At 40.6% G+C, this 21,821-nt stretch overlaps 1 protein-coding gene across 2 annotated transcripts in view; it reads left to right on the top strand.

Moving 5' to 3' along the window:
• Positions 1-21,821, top strand: part of LOC115166080 (tyrosine-protein phosphatase non-receptor type 11) — a 58,647-nt gene that overhangs the window by 13,442 nt on the left and 23,384 nt on the right. For both annotated transcript variants that reach the window (XM_029719744.1, XM_029719743.1), the window contains exon 2: positions 12,210-12,332. In XM_029719744.1, coding sequence (XP_029575604.1) covers positions 12,210-12,332 — 123 coding nt within the window. The remainder of the gene's footprint in view (positions 1-12,209; positions 12,333-21,821) is intronic.

Raw genomic sequence — 21,821 nt, 5'->3', positions numbered from 1 at the left:
TCTTAACCTGTTTTTGCTTTGACATTATCGGGTATTGTGTGTAGATTTGAGGATTTAATTTTTTTTTTTTTTTTTTTAGACTAAGTCTGTAACCTAACAAAATGTGGAAAAAGTCAAGGGGTCTGAATACTTTCCGAAAGCACTATATCTTGCCATTCTCAAAAGAGTGCAATCATTGGCATGTCTAATTTCAGTGCTTTCATCTTCTATCCGATTTGATAAATTTCTGGATCATTTCAAGATATTCTCCATTTGTTTCACTGTTCCATTTTTTTCCTGAATGTTTAATTGGTGGTGAAAATGCATTTAATATTGTGTTGCAATGTAATTTAAGCATTTCATCAGGCATCAGCATCATTCGGAAATGCCAGAACTAACTCATGTAGGCCAGCTACTGTATCCACCAGTACTACTGTATCCACCAGTACTGTATGTCCACCATTATCTCCCACATAACAGCAACACAGACTCCAATATGCCAGTAGAGAGCATAGAGACTTTACATAGTTTTATATGTTATACATCCTTACTAGGCAAGGAGGTCAGTAATGTTCTACTGCGCATGTAGACTAGACCTTAGGGGCCTTGCTTTGGGAACTGGCAACCACAAGGAAGGAAGGCTGAATTAGGAGCAGGGGTCTTCAGTTGGCGTGGAGACGGTGCCGTGTCATGTAGGTCCCCAGAGGGACGGCCTGATAGCCGCTCCGATGATCCTATCAGGGCCCTTTGCACTCATCCAAATCCCAGATTAAACGCCCCCGCCTCTCTTGCTTCAACCCGCAGAGGCAGCACTCCTACAAGTCCCTGCCCTCCCCCCTCGTTCCTCCCTCCCTTCCCCTCCTTGTGTAACTGTGCCGGGCTGGATTACTAAGCTCTGAGGCAACTGAACCGGGGGGCTCTGACAAGCTCCGACCAGAATGGTTAGGTAGGGGGAGAAAACTCTCATTCACTTCCTGACATTCATTAACAGCCTCTTTTTTTTCTACCCACATGCATTGGGTCTTACCAGTAGATTGCTGCTGTTATGTTGCTAGTGTAACGCACTTGATCAAGTTGGTCTCATGCTTCGATGGTTGACAGTTCATAACCTTATGTGCATTTTGGAGGGTCTGGCTGGAGTGGACTGAGTGGGTGTGCTTATTTGTTGACGTGTGGTCCGTGTTAGAGCTTTCTGAGGGAAGTGAGCCTGCTAACTGTTAAGTGTTTGGGGATAGACCTGGGCAGTGTGGTCCCTCTCAGAGTAGGTCAGGCCAGGGAGAGAGCGAGAAAGGGGAGGATTAGTGCAGTAATTGGTGAGAAGTGCTCTTTGTTCTATTGAGGGGTCAGGGGTCAAACAAGGGGTGAACTCCTGCCTGATCCTCATTAGCAGGCCTGCGAGTGTATGTGTGCGTGTGTGTTTAAGTGCATTGGGGTGGGGGTTGCAGACTAGATGGACTAAAGCCCAAAACAGAAAAGGATACTGACCGCTCTCTCTTGCCCGTTGACCTGCAATGGACACAAGGCGTCGGCCACTTTGTCGGGCATTTGTTTCAATATCAAAACAAACAAAACAAAGCTCTCTGAACATTGTTGCATGTGTTTTGGAATGGGTGGCCAGTGATAAACTGGTCCTGAACAACTCTAAAACTAAGAGCATTGAATTTGGTACAAATCATTCCCTCAGTTCTAGGGAAATGTATTGTGTGGCTGTTGAACTAGTTGAGGAGACTCAATTACTTGACGTTACCTTAGATTGCAAACTGTCATGGTCAAAAATTCAATGGTTGTAAATATGAGGAGAGGTCTGTCTGTAATAAAGAGATGCTCTGCTTTTTTGACAGCACACTCCAAAAAGCAAGTTCTGCAGGCTCTAGTTTTGTCTTAACTTGATTATTGTCCAGTCGTGTGGTCGAGTGCTGCAAGGAAAGACCTAGTTGAGCTGCAGGCGGCCCAGAACAGAGCAGCACATCTTGCTCTTTATTTTATTCAAAGGGCTGATATAAATTCTATGCGTGTCTCTCTTTGCTAAGAGTTGAGGAGAGACTGACTGCATCACTTCTTTTTATAAGAAACAATGTGTTGAAAATCCCAAATTGTTTGCATAGTCAACTTTCACACAACTCTGACACACACACTTATCCCACCTGACATGCCACCAGGGGTCTTTTCACAGTCTCCAAATCCAGAAAATATTCAAGAAAGCATACAATATTATATAGAGCCATTTTTGCATGGAATTCCGTTCCATCTCATATTGCTCAAGTAAACAGCAAACCTGGTTTAAAAAACCCAGATATAGCAACACATCACGGCACAACGCCTCTCCCCTGTTTGACCTAGATAGTTTGTGTGTATGTATTTATATGTAGGCTACGTGTGTCTTTAAAACTTTTTTTAATGTAGTTCTGTACTTCAGCTGTTCTTGTCTGTTAATGTTCTGTATTATGTCATGTTTCATGTTTTGTGTGGACCCCAGGAAGAGTAGCTGCTGCTTTTGCCACAGCTAATGGGGGATCCTAATAAAATACAAAAAATGTGATTCACTCCAAAATCTGTTGTATAAATTGTGCAGAAAAGATACCGGTAATGTTGCAATGTTAGTTGTTAGTTGTTATTACAGAGCAATGGTGATTTTCACAGGGTGAACCAGTGTGAATGTTTTATGCTTGAACGGGTTCAGAGACTACATGGTCTGAGTTGGCTGCCATTGTTTCATCAGTTGAAATGACTGACAGCAATGCTGGGCTGACTTAAAAAGCTGCTTGTCTGGGATTACTATAGTAACACATGGCATTCTTTCCTGATTGGTAGACATTTTTTTCTCCATGACCCAGTAAAAAAATTCAGATTAATAACAAAATGAAGTCTAGTCTGGACCCCAGTCAACACAATACAACCCGAGTGGTGTACTCTACTCTACAGGACTGTGTATTCAAGATGGTAGCACCCCAGAATACCATATACTGTATGTCCCAGTGGTGGTCGGTGCCGTTTAAGATGAGGGAGGACACATTTTTTTAATGAGCATGGCCTTATTTCTATTACAGCATATTGGATGGCTGTCATTCATATTCCATTCACCCAGTTCAATTAAACATTGATAGGTTTGGGCTACTACATGAAACTCAGATGTTCCCTATACCCATCATGAGGTTGCTACAACCTAGCCTATGAATGAAAGTTTACAATGTAGGTGCACACAGGTCGAGAGATAAATTTGAGGTGACGGCCTTGCACACTCTTGCCTGCATCTAGCTGATCTAGGGTGAAATCATTAGGCCAACAGTTGCAAACGAGAGTTTCCATTGGACAAATTCAGGTATGTTTATCCCAGTTTTGTTCCGTTTGCTTCCATTTAAGAAGTGTTTTTCAACAGAATCGGTGGAATGAATACACCCCTGATCACGAGTAAACACAGTTCACTTTCATAGCAGCCACATTGCATTCCTTCTCGCATCAACTTATTTAGAAAACCCTTTTAGGCCTCACTCCTCCCTATCTGAGATATCTACTGCAGCCATCATCCTCCACATACAACACCCGTTCTGCCAGTCACATTCTGTTAAAGGTCCCGAAAGCGCACATCCCTGGGTTGCTCGTCTTTTCAGTTCGCTGCAGCTAACGACTGGAACGAGCTGCAACAAACGCTCAAACTGGACAGTTTTATCTCAATCTCTTATCTCAATCTCTCTCTCTTACTGACAGTTGTGGCTGCTTTGCGTGATGTATTGTTGTCTCTACCTTCTTGCCCTTTGTGCTGTTATCTGTGCCCAATAATGTTTGTTTCATGCTTCAAGAGCTCTGATAGGTTGGAGGATGTCCTCCGGAAGTTGTCATAATTACTCTGTAAGTCTATGGAAGGGGGTGAGACTATGAGCCTCCTAGGTTTTGTATTGAAGTCAATGTACCCAGAAGAGGACTTAAGCTAGCTGTCCTCCAGATACACCATGTTGCTACCCTACAGAGTGCTGTTGAGGCTACTGTAGACCTTCATTGCAAAACCGTGTGTTTTAATCCATTATTTGGTGAACATATGAATCATTTATTCTGTAGTTTTATCTAAAAAGGATAACTTTTTCAATGTTTTGCCAAGAGTGTGCAATGCTGTCATCAAGGCAAAGGGTGTCTACTTTAAAAAATCTCAAATATAAAATATGTTTTGTTTAACACTTTTTTTGCTTACTACATGATTCCATATGTGTTATTTTGTCGTTTTGAGGTCTTCACTATTATTCTACAATGTAGAAAATAGTAAAAATGAAGAAAAACCCATGAATGAGTAGGTGTGTTCAAACTTTTGACTGGTACTGTACATGGAATGTTGCACATACTCATAGTGCAAGTAACAACTGGTGGGCAGCAGTGTGATCAGGAGGATGTGGTGCTTGTTGTTTATTTACATTTGCCTCTTTTTTTATTACCACATTATGTAATAGTATAATTATAATACTATATATAATTATGAAATGACTGGTTGTACAGCAGAAATCTAATAGACATAAAAATGTGCGCTACAGTATTTCTCCTTTACATTTCTTTTTTATTTTCCTCTTCCTCCCCCTGTACTGAACAATAGTTCCCTCTTCTGCACAGCTAAGCCACATAGCCTTCTGTAGAATAGTACAAAACGGATTTCTTCAATGTTAAAGGTACTGTCATACAAAGTAGAGTATTATAGAAGACACAACAGTTTTATGTAGCTATGTCCAACCTCTGCCGTATGGTATTCTCTGAATGCATAGTTAGGTTTTGAAAAGCCTGACGCCATACTCTCATTGTATCGTAGGATAATCTAGAAGACTGGCACATAAGGCTCTACTGCTTAGTAGAGATGAGCTTGATTCTTGCCCGCTATGATTGAAACAAGGACCTGTAACGCCTTTTTATGTTACGTTTTCACACATATTGGGTCGTATTCATTTGTGCACACTGTAGCAAAACATTTTAACAAAGGAAAACAAAAACAAGTGTATCTTATTCAACAAATCCATGTAGTCCCTCCCTGTTTCAGTCTGTTTTCTTCCGTTTGGTGCCTAGTAAATACGACCCTGCTATTTGGTTTGGTTTGTCTTGAGGTCATGGCAGTCATGGAACATTGAGGCCTGTGGTAATGCACAGGATGGAAAGTGTTTGGTGTGCCTCTCCAACCTTGACAGAAACATTGATTTTGGCTCTGAGAATGGGATTTATAGTTATTATAGCTTGGTAGACAGAGCGTGGTGCTGCAGAAATTTCAAACAGAGAAAAAGTTGACTGTTAGAAATGTCAAACGTGCTCAACAACTCACATAAAAAGACTGAATAGAAAAAATGAATAAAATACTACATTGCTATCATCTTGCTACTACAGCAATACAATGTATTGTACTGGTAACAGTCATGTACTTGTAATTCCTCTTATCTCCTACTGACTGCCTGTTTTTGAACCAGGTGGATCACAGTGATCCCTATTCTACAGTACATCAGGTGTGTTTCTGAGTCTCCACACGTTAAAAAAAAAAAATCTACTTTGGCAAATGATCCCTTCATTGCTATATATCCCAGTCCATTGTTAATGCCACAGCATGGGCCTTTGATGATATCAGAGAGAGCCTTGTTCATTCCCCCCCTGCCATGTATTTGTGTCTAATCCCTTGGTGAATGCCAGTGGTAATCGGTTATGATTTGCTGCTGCTGTTTGAAAAGTTCCTCAGTAATCTCCTGGGCTTGGAATGAGAAAAAGCATGGTGCCTGGGTGGATGAGGGGGTCAGGTGCAATCTGGGCCAGTGTCAGTCCCCAGATGTCTGCAGCTTCCTGTGGCTTTGGCCCCGTCTGTTCCCTCTTCCCTCAGCTCCACTACTGTCTACTATTGGCATCTCTCTCTCTCTCTCTCTCTCTCTGTCCCTCTCTCTTTCCCTCTTTCTCTCTCTCTCTGTTTCTCCCTTTGTCTCTCTTTTTTCTCTCATGTGAATCTGCTTTGTGAATGACAAGCTGTCAATAAGGCGTGATTCATCCTGATCTGAGTGTAATTCCACCGGAGGTTCGGAGCGAAGGCACAGGACAACGACCCACCATTCCAAGGACTGGGTTTACTCGTTTGACGTTGTAGGGACTTTATTGATTTAGATGTTTGCCCAGCGGTTGAGCTCAAGCTCCCCACGAGTCCGGTTAAATTGGATCCATAGTTTTGCCATCAAACAGAAATATGAAAGGATGTGTGTTTCACGGCTGCTTGAAGGCTGTACGAAAGTCTCGCAAGGCTTGTAAGTAGATCTAGTGTTAACATGTCTGTTGATGTCCTTATCTTATGAATACAGTCCCTTAAGAGAAAAAAAAATAACATTTATTTTTTCTGACACTGGTCATTGGTTTTTTTGTCCTAAATATGAACAAGAAAATACCCAAATACTCACTACTGTGCCAGGGCATACACTCTTTACCAGATCAAGTTTCTATGTGGAGTTTAATAAAAGGATCTCTTGTTGTTGTGCTCGCTGCATGTATCACTGTCCATACTTCTTTGGGAAGCGTGGGGCAAGGAAAGCAATATTTTGCTGTGGAAATGAATGGGCTATGTGACTCACTGTTTCTCTCAATGTTAGTGTCAAAATCTATTCTTTTCCCACTCGTGTTGAATCACTGGCATTTACCAAAATCCCCCTCTTATTGCTGATATTTTGTATTAAGTCATCTTCAAAAGTCCCCTGCAGTGTTTTTCTTAACACATTGTAAACAGTGTTCTGAAAGTATTGCTGTATTTACACCACCACTACATTCACTGTAGCTACGACCTGATTCTTCACACTTCTCCTAAAGTGTGCACTTGCACACTCGCAGTCATGGATTTAACAATGTCGGAAACTACCCCCACCCAAAGCTTACACAGTACCTATACAATGCTTGTAAATCCACGACGGGGAATGTGCAAATGCATACTTTAAGGAAAGTGTGGCGAATAGGACGCACCTTTAGATATTGTGCTGTTGCTCACCGAATGGTTTTGATTCTGAAGCAACTGATCGAGATGTGCAGCAGCAAGCAGTTGAAGGAAAGGGTGATATTGGTAAAGCAGTGAACTAGGTCTTGAGGTTTGGCTTTGGCTGTTTTAAGGCGTAACCAGACTATTGACAGTGTCACAACACCAGTAGGTGTGTTTTTAATATTCATAGGCTATTGTTGTTTTGACAGCTCATCTTTAGTTTGTTTTCTGTCATTTATTGACCTGTCAGGACTAAGGACGAGGGCCTTTGTGAGGATTCTGTGTGCACTGATTGGATTAAATTGAACAAAGATTTTTTTTTGGAGAGTGTATGAGTTTGTTTAAGCATCAACAATGGGTGCAACCTGTCTCGTGGCCACAGCAGACAAAGAAGCTACAGATTGCACCTTTAAGTCTGATACCAGAACATTGCACTATATTCATCTAAGAGAAGTATCCAACCATATTCAACACAGTGTTTTGTGGAAATTCTCAACCCACACTCGTGCATCTACAAAACGGACCGTGAGCTCTCTTTTCCATTCACAACATCATTGCAATGGGCTCAATCAACGTTAGCTGTCGTTTTAGTGTCGTGTAGGCCTTATTCATTATGCTTAATGCAAATGGCTTCACAGTTGTGCACTTTCACAAGACTTGAAAAGCCACAATAGTGAATTCATTGGCCATAGCAACCACTTGTGGAAAGGGGCCTTGCGACGCTAATAAGTAATAGATTAGCCTCACAGTAGTTAAAGCAGGGGTCTCCAACAGTTTGATTGTGGACTACCAGTAACTCTCAGCCCACCTACTGTATGAGTAGCTTGCCAAATAATTCAGAAAGTGCATGTATTTTTCACACGCTCCACCGCAATCTGTCATAAACAAATCTCACAAGTATCAGACACCGCAAGCTCCCAGATACTATATCATTAAATTGACATTGTCCCACCCCTGGTTAGACACAATTGGCTTAAAAAGCCAAACGTAACACGATAGCTGCCAATTCATTTCTAGGAATATTGCCTCTGTATGTCTGTGTGGTGTGCGATTCTGTTTATCGTTCACTTCGTGTGGCCAGTTAGCGATAACTATAACTGTCTTTTGAGTAGACAGACTTTCCCAAAACCTTCACGATTAAATGTTAACTGCGAAGTAGGCATACTTGGCAGAATTACACTGAGTGTACAAAACATCAAGAACACCTGCTATTTCCATGACGTAGACTGACTATGTGAATCCAGGTGAAAGCTATGATCCCTTATTGATGTCACTTGTTAAATCCACTTCAATCAGTGTAGATGAAAGGGAGGAGACAGGTTAAATAAGGATTTTTAAGCCTTGTGACAATTGCAACATGGATTGTGAATGTGTGCCATTCAGAGGGTGAATGGGCAAGACAAAATATTTAAGTGCCCTTGAACGGGGTATGGTAGTAGGTGCCAGGCGCACCGGTTTGTCAAGAACTTGACACAACTGTGGGAACCATTGGAGACAACATGGGTCAGCATCCCAGTGGAACGCTTTCGACACCTTATAGAGTCTTGCCCTGACGAATTGAGTCTGTTCTGAGGGAAAAGGTGTTCTTAATGTTTTGTACACTCGGTGTATATCAGGATTCTTTGTACAGTATCAATCGGGTGGGCTTTTGTTTAGCAAACTCTGTCATGACATATGCAGAAGCAAAAACATTGCTAGACCAGCAGATTCTTCGCTCCTAAAATTCTCAATTAAAGGGGTATTACACTCAAATCGTTTACCCTCAAGAATGGTCTTGTCATGTGATTTAAGCATTGGCATGGACTTAGAACATCAATTGTAATTGTTTCTCTACTAATAATTGTAATTTGTAAAAAAATAAATAAAATAAAATGTATAAATAAATAAGAAAGCTACATTCGGGAAAATACAAGTGCTTATTTGAAAGCTAGGAAGAAATTAATGAGTTGCTCGTGACATGTTTCATAAATAAAAGTAGCTCTCATTAGTGATGTGCGAGTTGAATTATAACCCGCAGTCCGCACGGTTATATCCGCGGGGCGGGTGGGTGGCGGTCAGGTTGAATAGATATATATTTTTCATTATGTTAATCTGCCGTTAGTGCGTAGCCTAAGCCTAAACTTTAGGGCTAACAATAGCGCACCAATACACATCAATTGCAAAATGCTTTTGGAAACTTGGGCAGAAAAAGTTAACGTTGATCCATTGAGGCAAAATGAACAATGGAGATGAATTCAAGAAGAGAAAAGCTGCAAAATGGAGAGTTGAAAATATATAGAAGGGATGAACAGAACAGTAGATGTGGTGAAAGAGGACGATGGCAGTGTCGGCTATGTTATGTTTTTGAGGTGCTATACAAATTAGACAGTTATACGATGGGGACTTCTAGGTGGGATGTTTTAGTCTTTTAAAATGAATTATGCAAGAATGATGTGTAAATATTGATATAATTACCATCATATTGAAGGTAACTTGGAGTCACGCGGTGACATGTGTGGTCCTCCTACTATGACTCATCGGGAAAGCATGCAGTTTATTAGGTTACAGATTAAATAAATGAATTTTACAGGGTGGTGAAAGTGCAAGGTGATGAGCTTGATGCTCCTATCTAATAAATATTGAGGGTCTTATTCCGGTGACATGATAATCGATGCTTGGCTGCCGTTTGACAAGTAAAAATAATGTCGTTATTTTGTCCATTAGCTATATGTGTGCTGTAGCCAACAGTGCGCAGTGGGCACACTCGCAATATAACGCAACATTTTTTGTGAGAAAACTATCAGTGGAGTTGAAAATGCCATGGTACATAGGAATTTAACTGCAAAAGGTATTTGTATGTGCACTATGTCATCACGCACAGCCTTTTATCTGCAGCAAGTCAATTTGATGGAAACATCACTGGTGGGAAAATGCACAGATTGTTTTATGCGATTTTTGAATATTCGCAGGAAAATCTGTCACCAATTGGATGGAAACCTAGCTACTGACCGTAGGTCTATAATATCTCACATAGCCTAATATAATATTAACTCCTGCAGAATTAAGTATTTCTTGCAGTAAAATTATACACCAAATGTCAATTTTGACTCGGGAACGGGAGAGGAGAAAAATGTTTTATTTCTTTCAGCATCTTAAGAGAATGAATGTGCGGTTAGGGACTGTCTGGAAAGGTGCTCTCTTTATCAGCATCATAAAAGATGATAGTATTTCAACCACATAAAATATGCATCCAAGCCGAACTGAAATCTTAACAAAAACATGTTGGGTCATTGTAACAGCTTTTCATTTCCTTCAAACCGGTCTAACTGATGCCATTTGGAAATTTTGCGCGGAAAATCTTTATAGCATTTTCTCCTAGGTTCTTAAACATCTTTGCTGCACGACATTATTCTTGTGAGCAAGGCTTTATTTAGTCTTATAGGGCAACAAGTAATGACAGAAAAGAAGCTGTATGTATCTAATGATAGTCAAGTTGACTAACAAATAGCCTACCAAATTGCAGTGGTGGAAAAAGTACCCAGTTGACATAAAGTCAAGATACCTTAATAGAAAATTACTGAAGTAAAAGTGAAAGTCACCCAGTAAAATACTACTTGAGAAAAATACTAAAAGTATTTGGTTTTAAATATACTTAAGTATCAAAAGTAAATGTCATTGCTAAAATATACTTAAATATCAAAAGTAAAAGAATAAATAATTTCAAATTCCTTATATTAAGCAAACCAGACTGTACCATTTTCTTGTTATTTAAATGTACGGATAGCCAGGGGCACACTCCAACACTCAGACATAATTTACAAACGAAGCATGTGTGTTTAGTGAGCTCGCCAAAGCAGAGACAGTAGAGATGACCAGGGATGTTCTCTTGACAAGTGCTTGTATTGGACCATTTTCCTGTCCTGCTAAGAATTCAAAATGTAACGAGTACTTTTGGGTGTCAGGGAAAATGTATGGGAGTAAAAAGTACAGTATTTTCTATAGGAATGTAGTGAAGTAAAAGTTGACATAAATAGTAAAGAACAGATACCCCAAAAAACAACTTAAGTAGTACTTTAGAGTAATTTTACTTAAGTACTTTACACCACTGTCAAATGGTTGGAAATTGTAAGCAGAAACAGGCTAATATCTAAAAAGGCCTGTCAAAAATGAATCCCGCTATCTCTGACTGTAGAGCGCATTTTCTATGTTTATGGGTTAGTATCGGGTGCGTGCGTAAGGTTTTCACTTCATCACATATAGTCGTGCGGTTGCAGATGGGTTATAAGCAAATGCGTCCGGGTGCGGGTGAACGAACAGATGACACTAGCTCTCATGCTAGAAGAGGTTGGAGACCCCTGAGTTAGAGGTTTTAACCCTGTGAACTAACTGAACCATGAACATCAACTCCAAACAACTGACTCACTGACATGCTTTCTGCTTTACTACTTTAGTATACTAACAATGATGAAAAACACACTTTATGAAGAGGAAAAAACATTATTCCATGTTGCATTTCTTAGCATAACCACACAACTTGTATTTCTCAGACATCTATAGATCTTTTGCTATGAAGAGGAGCCACAAATTTTGTATTGATTTTGTTATTTTTTTACGACAGAACAGTAGGGATATATGTAGGGGGAGATGGTGATAGAAGGGCACAGACCAGAGCCATACTTTTCAATTATGCTAGTGTGTATTTCTCTATATTATTTTAGGTTGGTGGACAGTGTAACATCCAAATTTGTAATGGTTGATAGTGGACGATAGGGTTTATCAAAATGTGAGCTGGATGGAGTAAATGTTATCTTTTACTCTCCACTTGGTTATATAACACAGGAAGTAAACATTTGCCAGTTATATTAAGTTCTGTAAATATTGGTGTTCTGCTTTTCAAAAGTTTATATCTCACTTTTTATGTGTATCTAACTACTGTCACCAAACTGACCCAGCAAGCACATTTAGTTCTATGGAAGTTGTGGGTTTCCCAATGGTTCTGGGACCAAAGCCATAAGTTTCCTGACCGGTAAAATGTTAAGTTTTTAAAAAGGTTTTGCCTGTTCTGGGAATGTAAATGTTTAGGTTGCAGGGAGGTTCTAACAGTTTTCCTGGAGGTTTTATTAACGTTCTGAGAATGGAAATGGTAGGTTATTTGAAGGTAATTAACTAACGTTCTGTATACGCCTGAAAGTCCCTTAGGGATGTATAGAGAAACACTGGTGACTCTGGATTTGGCTTTTGTGTTCAAAACTATTCTCTCTCTTTCTCTCTCTCACTCTCTCTGTTCTTCAAGGTGGTTCCACCCCAACATCACCGGCATTGAGGCAGAGCAGCTCCTGTTGACACGGGGGGTCCACGGCAGTTTCCTAGCCCGGCCGAGCAAGAGCAATCCGGGGGATTTTACTCTCTCTGTCAGGTAGCAGCATCCATGTTACCAGCATGTCACATTTTGTTTCCCAGAATGTTGTGGGAAAGTTATTTGTTCAATAACCAAAGGAGAACAGCATTGTTCTCTCCTAGCGCTTTAGCCTAGTGCTTTAGCCTAACGCTATGCACCACAACATTGTCGCTGATGTCAACCATCAGCGACAACCAAACTCGGGTGTATTGTCTCCTGGGGCCGGCTGAGCGATTTTAATGAAGGCAGGAGTCAAGCCGCATGTCATCTGTGCACAGTTGGCCAAGCTGAAATGGGAAATAATCGCTCCTCAATTAGCAAGCTAGCGAGCGAATGAGAGCCTTGCCTTTGGGTGAACAGTCGCAGCTTGTGGGAATACGAGCTTGAAATATGCCTTCTTTGTTGCTCTCCCGAGTTTTTAGGAAACGGAGAACGTTTGTTTCCCCCCTCGGTTGAAAAAAAAGTATAAAACTGGTGTAAGATAAGAATTCACATATGATTTAAATCCCTTTTTGACTGTACCCCTTTCTAATTGGAACGAAACCTTACCATACATAAGGTAACCATACGTGTTTGCCCAAGGTAGAAGTGGTCAGAAAGTGACTTTTGGACCTGAAATCATAACCCTGGCAGACCTGTTGTAAGCTTTCAAATGATATCAAACTCAACCGTTTATCGTTTTCAGTGATTAAGACATGGATGTATTTTGGTAGGGTGGGGTATGCAAAATGGGTCAACTTTGAGCACCTCTATCTCCTGATTCCGGTCCAAAAAGTAACTTTCTGACCACTTCTTCCATGGGCAAAACATGTATGGAAAGTTTTGTTTAAATTAAAAGGGATGCCGGCAAAAACTGATTGAATTCAAATGGATTTACCCTTACATCACCGTCAGACTTAGGCCTGTATCATAGTGGAACCTTCCAGATCTCTGACAGCTCACCCTGTCCCACTGATCCCTTTCACTGCGGACACTCATCCAGACCTCCAGATGGCCTCTCCAATCTGTCCCGAGATGTTATCTCCAGTGCCACATGTCACCTCTCAACGTGACACCACACCACCACGTCCCCACTACTATGTACTTCTTCCAATCAGACAAACGCACATTATAGAGTTGGCTTTGGAAGTCTGTAATTGTTGTTTAGAAGGGTGCGTAGGGGTATAGGGAGTGTGTGCGTGAGCGAGAGAGTGTGTGAGTGTGTTTCTAAGCGTGTGCAGGATGGGAGTGTCCATAATTATGTGGCAGCAACGGCAAATTGACTTCAGAGCCAAGCGCTCATAAAAGGATATTTATCCCATTCATACACAGACCAAAATCCCACTAATTTAACATGCTTGCATTTTATACCAGCTATTTTGTATATCTGAAAGGGGTAGGGGGGTAAAAGGCATAGAAAATAAAAGCCACCTAAAGACTTAGTCTTGATTCCTGCATTTCCACAGACCCTGTAACCAAAATACAGTTATGGGGTCTGTGTGAATGGTTCTCTTCTTTTCTGCAGGTAAATTCATTAATACTTCCATTGTTTAACACCTCTCTAATTTGAACTGCAAACAGCTGCCATGGTTTAACAACACTCCCCACCCCTCCCAATTTGCCAGTCACCCACTGGTATGTATAAAAGGGGTGTACCTGTAAATAAGGGGCTGTTTGAAAGGAGGTCATATAAACTTACCATAGCTTCTGTCTGAAATTGGTATTTCTGAACACTTCTACCATGAGCAAGCATGTATGGAAGGTTTCATTCAACTCAAAAGGAGTGCAGTCAGAAAGTGATTGAATTCATATAGAACGACCTTTACGCCACAACAGCCCTTTGAGGAATATGACCTCTTTTGACCTCCATGTATGAAATCATCAAGTCTAACCCTGTCCCATGACATTACATTTCACTGAATTATGAACAGTTATAGTAGAACAGTTGTAGAACAGTTCTGTATTTGGAGAGCTGAATACAAAAGAGAAGTGTGGAGTTCTGGTAAACAGCAGGCCTCTGTGACTTCCTGCAGCGCGAGGAGAGAGAGAGTGGCTCTGCTTTGGCAACGGAAGCTTTTAAGAGGCTCATGCGTTGGAAAAAGCTCCTGGAAAAGGTCCAGCGTCGTCCTTTAGCGCACCGCTCTTTAGCAGAGAGAGAGAGAGAGAGAGAGAGAGACGGGGAGAGAGCAGTTGGGCTGGCAGCAGCAGTGAGTGGTGAGTGTGGCAGGCCAGGCAGTAGCTCTTAATAACATTAAGGCTGGGGGTCCATGTCGAGGTCTGACCTGGCTGATGCCTGTGGCTATGTGGTGACTTTGGTGTGTGTGTGTGTGTGTGTGTGTGTGTGTGTGTGTGTGTGTGTGTGTGTGTGTGTGTGTGTGTGTGTGTGTGTGTGTGTGTGTGTGTGTGTGTGTGTGTGTGTGTGTGTGTGTGTGTGTGGTGTAATTGAGAATTGTCAGCCTTATTTTGTGTCTGCACTGTTTTGCTATTGAAAGTAGGCTCTGCACCGACATCAATGGATAAGATTACATTTTCGAACACATTTATTTACTTGAGAGATTATACCAAATTATCCTGTTTGATAGTGAAAAAAGCCATACTTATTAAGTTATCATGAACGGATAAAAGTCCTTTTAAATGAACTGATGAGAGCTATGTCCTTTTAAGCACAGTTCTTTGCACTTTGTTTTCTTTGTGACTATTCAGGGATGCCTTACCCTGTGACCAAGCTAACTGTCTCTTACTTGTGTAATCATATCTCACACACTCTCATATCACACACACACACTCACAAACTCTCATATCACGCGCACTCTCACATCACACACACTCTCACACTCTCATACTCTTATCTCACACACTCTCATATCACACACACACTCTCACAAACTCTCATATCACATGCACTCTCACATCACACACACTCTCACAAACTCTCATATCACATGCACTCTCACATCACACACACTCTCATACTCTCATATCACACACACACTCACATCACACACACTCTCACACTCTCATATCTCACACACTCTCATATCACACACACACCCTCATATCTCAGTCTCATATCACACACACACTCTCACACTCTCATATCTCACACACTCTCATATCACACACAGTCTCATATCACACACACACTCACATCACACACACTCTCACACTCTCATATCTCACACACTCTCATATCTCACACACACTCATATCACACACACACTCTCACACACTTGCATATAACACACTCTCTCAATTGTATATACTCACACACAATCACGTATCACAGACACGCTCACTCTCTCACACACTCTCACAGACACACTCAATGAGAGAGTAATTAACAAGTTATTAGTAGTAGTTATTAGTATAGTGAATATGCATATCCTTGCTTCAGGTCCTGAGCTACAGGCAGTTAGATGTGGGTATGTCATTTTAGGCAAAACATTTTTAAAAAAAGGTTACGATCCTTACGAGGTTTTAAGCAATAAGACCCGAGGGGGTGTGGTATATGGCCAATATACCACGGCTAAGGGCTGTTCTTATGCACGACGCAACGCACAGCCCTTAGCCGTTGTATACTGGCCATATATCACAAACCCCCGAGATGCCTTAATGCTACATAAACTGGTTACCAACATAATTGGAGCAGTAAAAATAAATGTTTTGTCATACTCGTGGTATACGATCTGATATACCACGGCTCTCAGCCAATCAGCATTCAGGGCTCAACCCACCCAGTTTATAATAGATGTTAGATGAGGGAAATCCAGCTCGTCTCTCTCTCGTTGTAATGGACGTCCTGGGACTCCACTGGGCTGTGTTGTCTCATTCTCCCTGCTTTTCCTTTTGCTTATCTCTCCCTTCTTTCCTGGCCCGGTCAGGGGGCTGGATGGAAGGGGGAGGCCATGGGGTGGTAGTGGGGGGATGGGGAAGGTTAAACATTGTGATGTTAACTGTTTCAGTAGGGTCCGGAGTCAGAGACCCTTCTAGAGTAATGTGTATTTAAGTAGGCTGGTTTCCATTGACCCAGGTTTATTTGACAAAAGTAATGTCACAAAAAAAATCTTTGCGATGTGTAATGTAAAAACGGCTGATATAGGAGACATTTTCTAAAGATCGACAAAAACGTTATCCGTTCGACAGGGGTGGATTTTTATTTTGTCTAACTTTCTTTTATTGTGACAAATGAGGATGGAAACTGTTTTTCAAATAAATTATGAGTGCACCAGTCAAAAGTTTGGACACACCTCATTTCAGGGTTTTTCTTTATTTTTACTATTTTCTACATTGTAGAATAATAGTGAAGACATCAAAACTATGATATAACACATGGAAACATGTAGTAATCAAAAAAGTGTTCAACAAATCAAAATATATTTTATATTTAAGATGCTTCAAAGTAGCCACCCTTTGCCTTGATGACAGCTTTGCACACTCTTGGCAATCTCTCAACCAGCTTCATGAGGTAGTCACCTGGAATGCATTTCAATTAACAGGTGTGCCTTGTAAAAAGTTAATTTGTGGAATTTCTTTCCTCCTTAATGCGTTTGAGCCAATCAGTTGTGTTGTGACAAGGTAGGGGTGGTATACAGAAGATAGCCCTATTTGGTAAAAGACCAAGTCCATATTATGGCAAGAACAGCTCAAATAAGCAAAGAAACAACAGCCCATCATTACTTTAAGTCAATCCGGAAAATTTCAATAACTTTGAAAGTTTCTTCAAGTGTAGTTGGGGACAAACATCAAGCGCTATGATGAAACTGTCTCTCATGAGGACCACCACAGGAAAGGAAGACCCAGAGTTACCTCTGCTGCAGAGGATAAGTTCATTAGAGTTAACTGCACCTCAGATTGCAGCCCAAATAAATGCTTCACAGAGTTCAAGTAGCAGACACATCTCAACATGAACTTTTCAGAGGAGACTGTGTGAATCAGGCCTTCATGGTTGAATTGCTGCAAAGAAACCACTACTAAGGGACACCAATAATACAAAGAGACTTGCTTGGTCCAAGAAACACGAGCAATGGACATTAAACCGGTGGAAATCTGTCCTTTGGTCTGATGAGTCCAAATTTGAGATTTTTGGTTCCAACCGCAGTGTCTTTTTGAGATGCAGAGTAGGTGAACGGATGATGTCCGCATGCGTGATTCCCCACCGTGAAGCATGGAGGAGGAGGTGTGATGGTGTGGGGGTGCTTTGCTGGTGACACTGTCAGTGATTTATTTAGAATTCAAGGCACACTTAACCAGCATGGCTCCACAGCATTCTGCAGCGATAAGCCATCTCATCTGGTTTGTGCTTAGTCCCACTATCATTTGTTTTTCAACAGGACAATGACCCAACACACCTCCAGGCTGTGTAAGGGCTATTTGACCAAGAAGGGTGATGGAGTGCTCCATCAGATGACCTGGCCTCCACAATCCCCCGACCTCAAACCAATTGACATGGTTTGGGATGAGTTGGACCGCAAAGTGAAGGAAAAGCAGCCAACAAGTGCTCAGTATATGTGGGAACTCCTTCAAGACTGTTGGAAAAGCGTTGCAGGTGAAGCTGGTTGAGAGAATGCCAAGAGTGTGCAAGCTGTCATCAAGGTAAAAGGTGGCAACTTTTTTGGTTAGTACATGATTTCATATGTGTTATTTCATATAGAAAATAGTCAAATTAAAGAAAAGCCTTTGAATGAGTAGGCATCCAAACTTTTGACTGGTACTGCATGTCATAAGGTAACTAAAGCACCACTTCACATTTAATTCTAAATGCCTACTGCTTGCGAAGTCTATTTTTGAACAATACAAATAATGTTTCTTTGCAGGACAAGGATTGTCTTGAATTTCAAGAATACCTGAATTGATAGCCTTGCTTATCTGGTTGTCTGGATGCAATTTTCACCATCCAATTATTTCAGATCTACAGGAGTGCAAGCACAGGAAGAGGTGAAGCGAGAGGATTTACTCCGCCCAAAATCTGTCTGCGTGATATAAGCTCTTTTTTTATGGAAGTCTATGAGAGAATGTCGAATTATGTGAGGCTTATTTGATCGAATAGAAGTTTAGTAATGTTTTGGCTGTTACAAATGTACTGATATAAGTTGATGCAATCAGCATTCTGCCAACTTTGTGTATCTGCCCTATCGTTAGCTAGAATGGTCACACCTGAGCTTGCCATCTTTGAGGACATGTACATTGCCTTCAGAAAGTATTCCTACTCCTTGATTTATTCATTTTGTTGTGTTACAGCCTGAATTCAAAATGGATTAAATAGATTTTTTTCTCTCACCCGTCTACACACAATACCCCATAATGACGAAGTGAAGTTTTTGCAAATGTATTGAAAATGAAATACGGAGAGGAAGTATTCACACCCCTGAGTCAATACTTTGTAGAAGCACCTTTGGCATCTATACACCTGTGAGTCTTTCGGGGTAAGTCTCTAAGAGCTTTGCACACCCAGATTGTACAATATTTGCCTATTATTATTTTAAATTGTTTGTGCTCTGTCAAATTGGTTGTTGATCATTGCTAGACAACCATTTTCAATTCTTGACAGATTTTCAAGTAGATTTAAGTTGAAACTGTAACTCGGCCACTCAGGAACATTCACTGTCTTCTTGGTAAGCAACTCCAGTGTAGAGTTGGCCTTTTGTTTTAGGTTATTTTCCTGCTGAAAGGTGAATTCATCTCCCAGTGTCTGGTGGCAGACTGAACCAGGTTTTGCTCTAAGATTTTGCCTGGGCTTAGCTCCATTCCATTTCTTTTTTATCCTGAAAAAACTCCCTAGTTCTTAACGATTACAAGCATACCCATGACATGATACAGCCACCACTATGCATTCAGGATAAAAAGTTAATTGCTTTGCCACATTTTTTTGCAGTATTACTTTAGTGCCTTGTTGCAAACAGGAGGCATGTTTAAGAATAAAAAATGTTCTGCAAAGTCTTCATTCTTTTCACTCTGTCAATTAGTTTATTATGGTGGAGTAACTACAATGTTGTTGAGCCATTCTCAGTTTTCTCCTGTCACAGCCATTCAACTCTGTAACTGTTTTAAAGTCACCATTGGCCTCGTGGTGAAATTCCTGAGCGGTTTCCTGCTTCTCCGGCAACGGAATTAGGAAGGACAGCTGTATCTTTGTAGTGACTGGGTGTATTGATACACCATCCGAAGTGTAATTAATAACTTCTCCATGCTCAAAGGAATATTCATTGTCTGCTTTTTTTTATTCTTACCCATCTACCAATAGGTGCCCTTTGCGAGGCATTGCAAAACTTCCCTGGTCTTTGTTGTTGAATCTTTGTTTGAAATTCACTGCTCGACTGAGGGCCTTTACAGATAATTGTATGTGTGGGGTACAGAGATGAGGTAATCATTCAAAAATCATGTTAAACACTATTATTGCACACAGAGTGAGTCCTTGCAACTTATGTTAAGCAAATGTTTACTCCTGAACTAATTTAGGCTTGCCATAACAAAGGGGTTGAATACTTATTGACTCAAGACAATTCAGCTTTTCATTTTTTATTAATTTGTACACATTTAGAAAATATAATTCCAATTTGACATTATGGGGTATTGTGTGTAGGTCAGTGACAAAACATCTAAATTGAATCCACCATGACAAAAAAATATTGGCACTTTAGAATTATTAGACGACTTACTTCCATTCTCTCCATACTGGCTTCTGCGGGCTACCTGAGACATGAAACAGATTGGCAACAATCCATATTTCCTCACCTATCTATTAATGCACAGTTTACCTAAATGGATAATGGAAACGCTTCAGCTCCCATTATTATTCGACACCAGCTATTTATTTTCTATTATAATTTTTGGGTGATTTCATTACTTCCAGGCAGCGGTTTTTATCGACACCAAGACAATTTAAATACACTGTAGCAGTCAATTGTCACATCTATTTTCTATGCAAACTTTCTAATTGTCGACAAAAAATATCACCGGACAACTTAATGGAACATAGCTAGTGAGACCAGTTGTTATGGGTTAGACCTTTACAGCTCAGATATTACAACAGTTTGAGTTTTGTTGGGTTACAGCCTGAATTATTCTATATTTGTTTTACCTTTATTTAACTAGGCAAGTCAGTTAAGAACACATTCTTATTTTCAATGACGGCCTAGGAACAGTGGGTTAACTGCCTTGTTCAGGGGCAGAAGGACATTTTTTTTTTACCTTGTCAGCTCGGGGATTCTAGTTCAACACTCTAACCACTAGGCTACCTGTCGCCCCAAATTCAAGATGGATTAAAAAAATTATAATCTCTCACCCAGCTACAAGAAATACCCCATAATTACAAAGTGAAAAAATGTTTTTAGAATTTTTTGGGGTTGAAATCAATATACAGAAATATCTTATTTGCATAAGTTTTCACAGCCCTTAGTAACAGCCCTTATTTTGTACAAGTACCTTTACTTGATATGTAGGTTTCTCACTTATGGGTGGCACAAATTTGGATATGGGGGAAGGGAATGGGCATGGTATAAGCAAATTAAATACTGTAGTATTACTATAGTTAAACTGTATTATTTTTGCGGACTGTAGAGTGCACAATGAATGGAGCCAAATACAGTGTTTCTATAGCAAAATATCTTATTCGTCCATTTTTGCTTTCATTTTTAAGCATTAAATGACCTGGTGTAATGGTCCATTGATCACTTATACATTTAAAAGCCATTATTTGTGCGCTTTTGCCCAAATTCGGCCTTTAATCATTTACACAGTAACAATTTTATAAATAATACTTTGTATCTGGAAAGTTCTTCCTGTAAATGTTGTTGTTAAAAGTAGTCCTTGTGCATAGAATTGTATGGTTTGTTAAACTTTGAAATCAATGGTTTTTGTTTGGTATACAGTCGTGGCCAAAAGTTTTGAGAATGACACAAATATACATTTTCAAAGTCTGCTGCCTTAGTTTGTATGATGGCAATTTGCATATACTCCAGAGTGTTATGAAGAGTGATCAGATGAATTGCAATTAATTGCAAAGTCCCTCTTTGCCATGCAAATGAACTGAATCACAAAAAAACATTTCCACTGCATTTCTGCCCTGCCACAAAAGGACCAGCTGACATCATGTCAGTGATTCTCTCGTTAACACAGGTGTGAGTGTTGACGAGGACAAGTCTGGAGATCACTCTGTCATGCTGATTGAGTTCGAATAACAGACTGGAAGCTTCAAAAGGAGGGTGGTGCTTGAAATCATTGTTCTTCCTCTGTCAACCATGGTTACCTGCAAAGAAACACGTGCCGTCATCATTGCTTTGCACAAAAAGGGCTTCACAGGCAAGGATATTGCTGGCAGTAAGATTGCACCTAAATCAACCATTTATCGGAGCTTGTCCGGAGAAGACAAGGTGAGCGCTACCATCAGTCCTGAGGTCATTCATGTGTGGGGTTGCTTCTCAGCCAAGGGAGTGGGCTCACTCACAATTTTGCCAAAGAACACAGCCATGAATAAAGAATGGTACCAACACATCCTCCGAGAGCAACTTCTCCCAACCATCCGGGAACAGT

This window comes from Salmo trutta, chromosome 28 (genome assembly GCF_901001165.1).
Source record: "Salmo trutta chromosome 28, fSalTru1.1, whole genome shotgun sequence".
Taxonomy (NCBI): Eukaryota; Metazoa; Chordata; class Actinopteri; order Salmoniformes; family Salmonidae; genus Salmo; species Salmo trutta.
Note: the sequence above shows the minus strand (reverse complement) of the source record. Positions and strands in the feature narration are given on the sequence as shown.